This window comes from Cardiocondyla obscurior, linkage group LG27 (genome assembly GCF_019399895.1).
Source record: "Cardiocondyla obscurior isolate alpha-2009 linkage group LG27, Cobs3.1, whole genome shotgun sequence".
NCBI lineage: Eukaryota > Metazoa > Arthropoda > Insecta > Hymenoptera > Formicidae > Cardiocondyla > Cardiocondyla obscurior.
The window spans coordinates 1716488-1727051 of record NC_091890.1 but is presented as its reverse complement, the minus strand read 5'-3'; the positions used below and the strand labels follow the sequence as shown (position 1 = coordinate 1727051).

The window sequence follows — 10564 nt, the reverse complement described above, 5'->3', positions numbered from 1 at the left end:
CTTTCCTCTGTCCAACGCTATCATTTCACAGGGTTTCAACCGCATTGCTGAACTTTCCTTCTCGTTCTCGTTTATTTCACTTTAAATATAGGGAACATGTAAAGAGAAAGTTTAATTTGTTCTTTGCAGAATTTTTTGCTCCTTTTTTTTCAAATGTATCTTGTGCTAAATACGAAAAGTAACATTATAAAGAGCAGAATAAGATTTTTCATATGTAAATTTGTTGTAAAACATTGTATTATGTGTAATTACGTACTTTATGTATGTATGTATGTATGTATTCCGTATCTAAATTAAAAACAATCTATATCTAAATCAATGTTATTTATTCTATGCAGTATATGGCAATTGTTTACATAAAGATATAAATTTAACTCACATATATTATACCTACTTGTACTTCAATAAATTGTACTTAAAACGGACGGCATCGTTGCATCAAAAATACTAACGGTTTATTGCTTCTAAAATCAATCTGATTGACCTATTCTCTATCGCAATTATTTCAAGTTAAAGGCACCGTGCTATTTTTAAATTACATCGCATTCTCCCAACCTCGCGATAATGACGAGGCATCTCTGGCTCGTGCAGTGTAGATTCAAAAGTTTATATAAACTACATTCTTATTAAATACTTAATAAATCTTTGAGCTACATTTACCTCTCGTACATTAACATGTACCCTAGTATTAAATTGAAAAAACAAATTGCTTTTTTTACCTTTAAACTTTCGTAACTCTTTAAGTTTTAATGGATTTTTCCTCCTGATAATCGAGGTATGGACGGATATCAGTAACAGATGACACAGCTTCGGGATTAACCCTTTCCGAGCACATCGGACAAGTTTCCTCAGATTCCACAATTCTAGCGTAATAAATTATATCAGAGATAATCCAGAAATATTAAAGATAATATTAAATAACGTTCACGTTTTTTTTTTTTCGATATTTTACCTTAGAAATTCACTTTTGATAGCTGGAAAGTCACATTGGGGGCATACTGCAAAATCGTCCTCTACAATATGCCGTCCCTATAAGAATAATAGACGTTACAACGTTCTCCTTTTCCTCATTAAACGGTAAATAAAAGCTCTTACTGTTGCGATGCAAAAGGGTATAGTATTTTTGCATTTATCACAGGTTACTTCAGTCTCGGGAACTCTACTCTTGCAATATGGACACGGGGTAAGAAGTTCATCCTCGTTCTCGATGTCTTTCGTTCTCGGTGGTTTCCTAACGATTGCCTCGATCTTTTTGCTATATTTTGTGTCCACTTGTCCCCGATATTCGGGGCGCATCAGCATAGCGGCAAAATTGAAAGCCGCGTTTTTCAACCCTGCTCTATGGCATTCTATTACGGTCGAAGTTAATATCGGTACGATATCTGAAACGTACAATATCATACTGTACCATAAGCCGAACATTATCTCGTTCGCGTTAATCACCGCGAAGAACGGCTTTCGTCATACTAACGTGAGGGAAATTTAGATATATTGTTAGCTACTCTTATTAGCATCCGAGCACCTCGCAAATGATCGCTTCTCTTCACATGTAATCTCACTAAGATGTAAGAATGTAACAGTCTTAAATTTGTCTGCATTTCTAAAGGTATGGTAATCTTATTTCTTTTTAACTCTTGATACATGCCGAACAGAACGTCATGAGCGTTTCTGTAATTTCCTGAAATAAAATAATCTAATGTAGCGTTAATTATTTTTAAGATAGGTAGGTATACATACCATTAACTTGTTCTTCATTTGCAATTATAATTGCTGTCTTAGCTGCTTCTTTATACTGCTTCCGAGCCATATACAGTCGAAACAGATATTTTGGATCCTAAAAAAAATATTTTTGTAATATATGCATAGATATTTTAATACAAACGGATTCAGTATTAAGATTACTTATTATTATATATCATTAAAACTACGGGTGTTTTCTACCTTTAGCTTTTTAAGCAATATAATATAATACTAACCTTTGGTAATCCGTCAGCACCTAATAAAAAATCTATTAACTGATTAGCTAATTTATCATCTTTAGAAGATGCAACGGTATCTATGGCGTAAGTAATTGCTCTGTCGTCGTCTGGAACCAATTGCGCAGCTTTTAATAAATGTCGTAGAGCCTAAAAAAAAAGCCTATTAAGACATTGATATTATTTATATAATTTTAACATTGAAAAAAATATTGCAAACTTACTTTTTGATATTCCTTAGCATGAAAATAATATTTTCCAGCTAAGAGATTATTTTTTTGAGATTCAAAATGTATTGCAAGACTTCTAAAATCTTCTCTCCGAACACTACTGTCGTCGATTGTGTTCACCAAGATTTCACCGTACAATTCCATTTTACCGTGCTGATTGGCCAATTGAAAGGCTTCATCGTGACAATTTGACAGAATCAAAAATTTGATAGCTGAATTATAATCATTCATCTTTTGGAAATATTTTGCAACCATTTTTGCACCTTCTATGCTTTTAGTTTGCTGAACAACTTCGACACTGCGAGCTGTGGAATAAAATAATTTAGTCAAACATATAATTTAAACGTTATTAATATATCTGGTGTTGTAATATATAATAAAATGCAATACAAAATATATTTACCGGGATTGTTTAAATGTTCTAAATTGATTCTAATTATGTTATCATAATCCTTGGCGGTTTCATACGCTTTGGCAGCTTCTTCATATTTACCCTCAGATTCTTTGGCTTTAGCATATTGTATATTAATTTTTGCCGAAGATATTTGCGGTAGAAGCTGTCCTACTTTGTGCCAATTTTTTAATTTTATATATGCGGATGCAGCTTTATCGAAATATTCAGCTTTTTCGTACAACTGTGCAGCTTCGCTGAATTGCTGAAAATACATAAAAATTTATACAACATTAACTAAATCTTTGAAATGTAGTAAAAATTAATATACCTTCATTGATTCTAAAATTTCTGCACATTCTTTTCGTAATAGTCTGGAGCTTTCGTTATCCATGGCTATCCCAACGCCTTTTCTGCTATCACCACATCTTATAGACATTCTCGCTATTCCCGCTAGACATTGAGTTCGATGTTGAGGATTTTGTGCAGCCAAAGCAGATGTGTTATAATCAACTAAACCGCGTTCATAATTTGTCAACGCTTTTGGATAATTTCCCCTATATAAAATATTTGATTAAAGAGATCAATAATTTAATATTATTAATAACAAAATTTGATTTATATATAATGGAGTAATGACAGTAAAAAGATTTTACGTGAATTCCAATTGCTGCGCGTATTCTCTGGCAATAAAAGGAATCTCCTCGGGCTTTAACTTTTGTGCCAAACTTAAAGCTTGTTCCCACTGCATTAAATCTCTCCTCAGATATAAAGCTTGAACAGGTTCGGAAGATTGCAAAAAATATTTTTCGGCTTCGTTATAATCTCCTAATAATATACATGCGTGGCCACATAATAACGTCAATTCATCAATATTTTCCATAGTTTGTAACGTCCATACCGTTGCGGCATCTTCCATGTACCGATATACGCGAATAGCTGCATACAATAAATTTAATGTTACAAAATTTAATCAAATGTAATAGTATGCGTGTAGAATAAAAATCAATGAAACATTATACTTACCAAATTCAATATTTAAATTTGCAATTGCGCTTCGTCCCAGTTTCAGCCACGCGTCCTTCTCGTTCATTTTTTCACAGGTGTTCCATGCCTGTTGGAATCTAACAAATAACCCAAATATATTTTTTCGTATATTTTATATTTTCTTATTTACAAATTAAATTACACAAATCTTACCGTCTACACAAAACCTGATTGTTTAAAATCTCATTAATTTTTTTTGACTCGACAATATTTCCTACTTCTTCGTGAGATGATAATGTCAATTGTATTAATTTACTACCCATTGTACTCAGCGTTATTTCGCCAGAGTACATTAATAAAGGTCCCGAGTCTGATGGCAACTTGGTTGTACTTATTTTTATTACTTTGGTACCTGCTTAATATAATCAAAGACGTAAAACTTTAAAGTACGATACCACATAATGCTCATTTAAGTAAAACTACTTGCCTTCAACAAAGTATTTTACAAAAATGTATGTTACAATAATGGTTTTGTTGTACATTGCAAATATAGCACGTTCAAATATGTTCTGATCCCAGAGAACACCATCAATGTTATCAGGACAATCAGGTACGGCAATAGCCGCTTCGTTTATCGGATCAAACACGTAAGCGTCTGACTTATTGTCAATGAAGCATAAGTGTATTCCATTCGCGTCCAAATATAGCTCTTTTATTCCATTGCTATGTACGAATTCGTTACACTGACGAAATGTTTCCAAGCAAAAATATGTAATATAACCCATCTAAAAAATTGAAACAAATGTATTTTCTGATTTATTCACAATTATTTTACTGTTTAAAAATTTATGATGGTGTTAACTTACGTCATTGCCATAAACCAGGAAATCGGAGCAAAGAGCGTGACATGTGATTCTACTATGTGAAGAATTCGAATCCGGGAACATCTTTGTGTCTTTTCCGGTATTTATTAGAGCTTGATCAGATTTAATCTAAACATAAAATAAAATTAACAAATTTATCTTGTGCAATTTTAATTATTAATTTAAGTTTACTTATAATTACCGAGTGTAACTGCAATTTTCCATCAAATAACGCTGATACATATGTCTCATTTAAGCGCATACTATCTATTGTAGCCAAATAATCTCTCTCAAAATGTATTTTGTCATAATGATTTGTAGATAAATCCCAGAAAAGTGCTCTATTGTTTAGTCCTACTGCTAAATGAACTGGTCCCACTGCTAATATCGCTGGTTCTATTATAGTGTTAATTATCTGTGGATTTGGTTTGTCCTAAAATCATAAACATTAATAAAATAATCTGTTTTGTCACGATATATTATCAAAAATACCTTATCTAAGGTATAAAGATGTATGGTCACTTCCATCAAGCTCGTCAATAACGCAATTCTGTTGCCACAAACGCTAGTTAATTTCGGAATTTCAATCAAATAAATTAAAATATTGCCAACATAAGTTACGACAGCCAGCATTGTTCCGTCCGTCGACCATTCAATATTGCTGATTCCATTTTCATTCGTCACCGTAATTAATGTTTCCGTTTCTTCAAGATTCTGCAAGCTGTGAACTTTAAGTGTATTGTCGCCACAAGTAGCAACTTTTCCGACTGCTTGGCTTAACGCAATATCTGTTAGAGAATCTCTGTGATTTTTTATTTGAAATAATTCTTGACCAACTTCCTTTATATGTGTAGATATTGCAATAAAGAAACCTGCTTTAAATCCTACTAGAATATAGCCATCCCCATACCTATAAAGATGCATTTACATCGTTATATGTCAGTACAGTATAACATAATTATTTTTTTTTTATCTTATTTTAAACATTACTAGTAGACAGTTACCATTTATAAGATACAATTAACCCATAACGTTTCTGAAAGGCCAATTCAATAGGATTTTCTGGATCCAGAATATTGTATAAAAACAATGTTGTCTTACTAACAACAAGGGATACCTAAATATATTTATGCATAGATAATTAATAAAAATATATGAATGTTACATAGATGTTTTAAGCATTTACTAAAATATCATACCGTGTTTTCGCCACCTAGTCTATGGTCCATTTTCATTTCACTAAATTGTATGTCAGATGGATCACCTTGAAGAGTTATTTCTCTACGAGTGTCTCCTTCACTTGTACTGATAGTTAAAACTTTATCTTCACTTGCCAATGCAAGAAGACCATCTACTGACCATGCACCACATAAAATGCATTTTCTATGCTTTCCCAAAATAGGTATTCGTCTATAAAAGCCAAAATTAAATAGAAATTAAAAATATTTTTACATGTTTCACGTTTTATTAATGGCTGATATCATACTTGGCATTTATGTGGTCATAAAGCACCAGATTTCCTTTCTGTGTTCCTATTGCCAACAGACAACTTTTCTTAGCCCACATCATGCAAGTAAGCCCATCCCTCACACCTGCATCTATTTGAGATTTTTTCCCTGTTGTTGCATCCCATAGAATTATGGTTGATGAATTCTGCGATATTATTGCCAATAAATCTCCATCTGAGTCCCAGCCAAAGCCAGTGCACAATCCAGAAATTTGTATCCTTTCTTGAATATCTCCTTGTCTGTCAAAAATAGCAACGGCGGAATCACAACCTGTTGTGGCCAAATGCGTGCTATTACCGGGACGCCAGGAAATATAAACGTTACCGCTCCCATGGGGTTGATCTAGTCGATAAAGAACCTGTCATTTAATTCATAAAATTAAACAAAATACTTTACACGCGAAAATAGGAAGAAGCACTAACTATAGTAAAATCTGTTATAGTCGACCAAGATAAATAGATTACAATACAGTAATCATATAATGCAGCGATCAAAGTGAAATGTATTTTTCACTTTTTGCATCGTTAATATTAACATTTTTATTGAATAAATTCTAATAGAATACAACTATTGATGTTAACATAACCTACCTTTTCGGATGACATCGTAACGCGGGTAATATGTCTTTAGCGGGGAAATTAGTCAGTATCATCTAAATGATATACCCATACAGCATTACGAAATACATAGCCTAAATATTGATTTATTAAGCAATGTCGCTTTTGCGTGCCGACATATCGGTTATGTCGGCTATATCGTCTATGTTAATGTCACTCATCATCAATTTACATTCACGACCAGTACGTACTACATACATCGATAACAGAAGCTGCTAGCTTATACAGCTCGATAAATAAACAATATTTTAATTAACTCTTAAAAAAATAAAATAATAAAATAAACTACGTGTAATATTTTATATGATTAAACTAGAGTCGAATTATACTCAGATATACTATTGAAAAATGGGACGTCTAACTTGGCGTCAGTTGACTCTCATCATTACCTGAAATGGCTGAAATACGTTATAGGAAAAGATCGGAAAAAGAAAAGGAATTTCTAATTTACTTCATTATCAGATTATCTATTACTTACTTTTTTTTTCAATCTGAGAAATTGCTGTCGATTAATATTATCCAAGATATTAATATTAATTTAATTTAATTAAATTAATTTTTTTATTTTAATATATTTTACCTTATCTCGCTATATTTAATTTTGTTTTATTATTCTTTATTTTATTTTATATTAAAACACGGCTGATTTATTGTTTAGTTATCCTACGAAAATTACCGACTCGGAATTAAATTATTTTAGTTCTTAAAAACTTCGCTACGAGTCCGCCACCGTTGCTTCATCTGTACCGACGTAGTATAAATCTCTAATAATACACCTTCTACAAAAAAAAAACTGATTTGTAACAAGATATGTAAGTTAGTCAAATGGGCAAAGCTCCCAAAAACTACGCCTTTCTTCCTATAATAAAATTTCTAAATATTTTTACTTTAAATTTCTCGGCCACCTATACATATAAGCATTACAAAACGCTCGTGTCATAGTCTTACTTTATCTACGTTAAAGAAAAATGCTTTATATGTAATAATTTTCATTAATAAAACATGCTCATACTGTATACAATTGACAATATACGTTTCTGGCGCTTTTAAACGAAATTAACACGATTTTTTAAGGACAGGATTCGGCAAATATTTAATAATAAGGAATATCAAAATTTAACAAAAATTAAAATATTTTTAAGCACAATATTAGTGAATCACATAGTTTGAAAAATATCCTAAATAAAATTTTAACATTTTCGTCTAAATAATTCTATTTATAATAAGATTCATTAAGCATATATAAAACTTGATTATGTTACTTTGTATATTAAATCACATTTCGCATAAAAATTATTTATGATTATCAAAAATAATTCTGTTTGCTTTTCATCTCAAAGCGTGTACGTATATATAAAATTAAAGAATGGAACACGTTATGTACATGAGATCATTAACAACCTGTTTATGCAGTATTATCACCAGGGAAAGATTCAAAATTTGCAAAATTTTGATCGAAACGCATTCTTTGCCTCTGTGTTTCTTGCTGATTTTTTATCCCTAAAATCCGGAATGGTGACTCCTACAAATAATAAAAAAAATGTCAGTTTTAATTAAATTATTAAATGTATTATTCTTTGTAATATAAATTTAATTTATAATATCTTTATTTTTTATTCAATTTCTATATAGTATACTATCTTAATAAAATACACAATCTTAAATCTAAAAGTGTTACGTGGATCATAATAACTTACTTTTTTCAGCATGTAACTCTGAAGATCATGGCCCATATAAAAAGCGATCCTTTGAAGACTCAGAAGAGTTCGAAGTCTCAAACGTGGTTCTGGCTGTAGAAGACGTTTCAAAAGATCTCTCGCTGCCGGCGAAATATTAGCGCTCGCCGGTAAAATTCCCGGCACATTCGCACAATTCAGATCATCTCGGGCGATTCTATCGGCGGGCAAAAGGTCCGACGATAAGATAGTTGGATACTGCAACAAAAGATAATACCTGCGATCAGTTCCTTCAATTTTAATTCTTCGTAAAAAAAAAAAAAAAAAAAAAAATAAAATAAAATAATTAATCAACTAACAGTGCTTGAATTTCTGCTCGATTATCTATAATAATTCAATAATTAAATTGTCCGAGGAAGAAAATCAACGTCGGGACTTTTAAAGCTTTGACGAAACTAAATTTCGGCATTAATTAGCGTTCGCGTGCTTGGCGCGTCCGCGCTTGAGATCAAAGAGTTCGCGAAGGGACCAGTCGTCTTGCGGCCGAAGGCTGGAAAAGGGCCGTAAATATCTTCTTTTACGAGGCCGGTAAAATAGAGAAGCTATTACCAATGTGCGGATTCCGGCCTGTCTAGGCGCGCTCGTACGCTCGCCGGCCCCGGCGTACTACACAGGTACACACGCAAGGCAGGGTCAACGGCCACTCACGACCCTCAACCTATTCGCTCGTGTCCCTCCACGATGTGGTACGACCTCGCGCGACCTCACACGCCGCCACGGCGTGCGCGGGTTCCCGCGGCGAACCGTGGATTTTCTTCGCGAGGCTTTGTAACACGCGCGTTGAGACTCGCGCTCGAGGCTCGCGCGTGTCGAACGTGCAAAAACGGGACCCGCCGGACGTTCCCTTTGTCGCGGCCGAGAATCGTTACGCCGACGGCGGTGGCGAAACATTGTCGCACGTGCTCGCGTTGGCGCGGAGAAATGGCTCTCGAGCAGGCCGCGCACGGACACCGGTTTCCGCGGTGCTAATAGTATCGAAAGGGGGTATCTCGTTTTACGTAATCCCCGGGTGGATCCGGTGCGAGAAAAAGCGTCGGTCGTCGCCCGGATCGTTGACGAATTTAGCGGTACAGATGCCGCGCGAATAAATTCCTTTTCCGTTCGCTCGGATGTTACCCGGGACGGTCCTTAGGACTTGACATCCAGGCGGCGTAGGAAAAGGTGCTAGAAGAAACACGATTCCCTCCTTCGCGCATAGTAGCCTCGAGAATTAACAAGCCCTCTCGAAAAGAATTATTCCGCGCGGCGAGAACTCGGACCCTTGCTGCGCGGATTTTTTTATTAATTTCCATGCAGATCGACTGGTCCCCGTGGTCCTCCCCCTTCCCCCGGCAAAATATGCGCACACTAATCACTAATTAGCATCGATATTGTCCGCGTGGTTATCACGTTGTTATTTACGAGCGAAAGAGAGGAGCGAAGAGACGCGCGGCTCCGGCCAGGTCGTTGGACCACGCGCGTTGGATCCCGATCGCGCGCGGAACGAACTTGGCGAACGGGATATTTCAATTCGATCTCTCGGCGCGAGAACCTTGACCGAGAATAACGGTACGGAATGATCGTTACGAGATCGTAGACAGTAATGTATGGCTTTTAACGCCGCCGCCGCCGCCTTTTCTGCATAGATCGGTCAAGCTGCCCGCCTCGTCGGCGCCGCTCACGTTGTCCGATCGATGATGCTGCGAGAGAAGAAGCAAAAGATCGGCAAGACACAATAGCGGAAAGCAACGAACAGAGCCATGAAAAATTTCATTGATCATCACCGATTCTTCGAGAGGAAAAAAAATGGAAAAATTGAGTCATTCTATGTCTTTTATTAAGACAATAAAGGATTATCTCGACGGCGATGGATCTGCGAAAAGTTCGGAGTCAATAAACTCACATTTGCGCGATCGCAGCTTCGACCTTTCTCTTCGTCTGCTGGAGGAATAAAAAAAGGCAAGGAATGACGTACACACGGATCTGTGCGCTACGTTATGCTAAATGTAAATGTACCCGCGTTCACCCATAGATTCCACTCGGCACGCCTCGAGCAGCTAATTGTTGAGCAAACTCGAGCTTCTGCCTCGATCATAGCGCGCCGCGAACACGTTCGTTAGCACTGCGCGTCTTTCGCAGCCTTCGCCCGCAATGTATATCGAAAGCGTCTGGAGAACGTGAATTTTTCTTTTTCCATTTCTCGAGTCTACGAATTACTTTAGACGCAAAACTCCTTCCTTCGGCTCTTCAGCGTGTTAAATGTTTCCGCAAGTTTTA

General features: G+C 35.4%; 2 protein-coding genes across 6 annotated transcripts in view; both read right to left on the bottom strand.

The window, feature by feature from the left end:
- Window positions 1-309: 309 nt before the first annotated feature.
- Oseg6 (intraflagellar transport protein Oseg6) lies at window positions 310-7086 on the bottom strand. Of its 2 annotated transcripts, none has more exons than XM_070673067.1 (20): window positions 6546-7086; window positions 5934-6313; window positions 5647-5857; window positions 5452-5564; window positions 4940-5357; window positions 4650-4880; window positions 4451-4576; window positions 4072-4369; window positions 3798-3999; window positions 3624-3721; window positions 3254-3536; window positions 2929-3154; window positions 2610-2862; window positions 2201-2511; window positions 1977-2126; window positions 1738-1834; window positions 1472-1678; window positions 1096-1382; window positions 953-1029; window positions 310-863 (listed from the first exon to the last, which is right to left on the bottom strand). In XM_070673067.1, exons 1-20 carry the CDS (start codon window positions 6558-6560, stop codon window positions 740-742), a joined length of 4107 nt encoding a protein of 1368 aa, XP_070529168.1. In that variant the 5' UTR covers window positions 6561-7086; the 3' UTR covers window positions 310-739. The 2 variants fall into 2 exon arrangements, with proteins under 2 accessions (XP_070529168.1, XP_070529169.1); XM_070673068.1 differs by having other exon boundaries at window positions 3798-3996; window positions 6546-7084.
- A 551-nt stretch (window positions 7087-7637) lies between these two features.
- The window catches only part of S6kl (S6 Kinase Like), a 40574-nt gene continuing 37647 nt past the window's right edge, over window positions 7638-10564 (bottom strand). For all 4 annotated transcript variants that reach the window (XM_070673082.1, XM_070673083.1, XM_070673080.1 and 1 more), the window contains exons 9-10: window positions 8270-8506; window positions 7638-8094 (exon numbers count right to left, since the gene is read on the bottom strand). In XM_070673082.1, coding sequence (XP_070529183.1) covers window positions 7978-8094; window positions 8270-8506 — 354 coding nt within the window. In that variant the 3' untranslated portion in view covers window positions 7638-7977. The remainder of the gene's footprint in view (window positions 8095-8269; window positions 8507-10564) is intronic.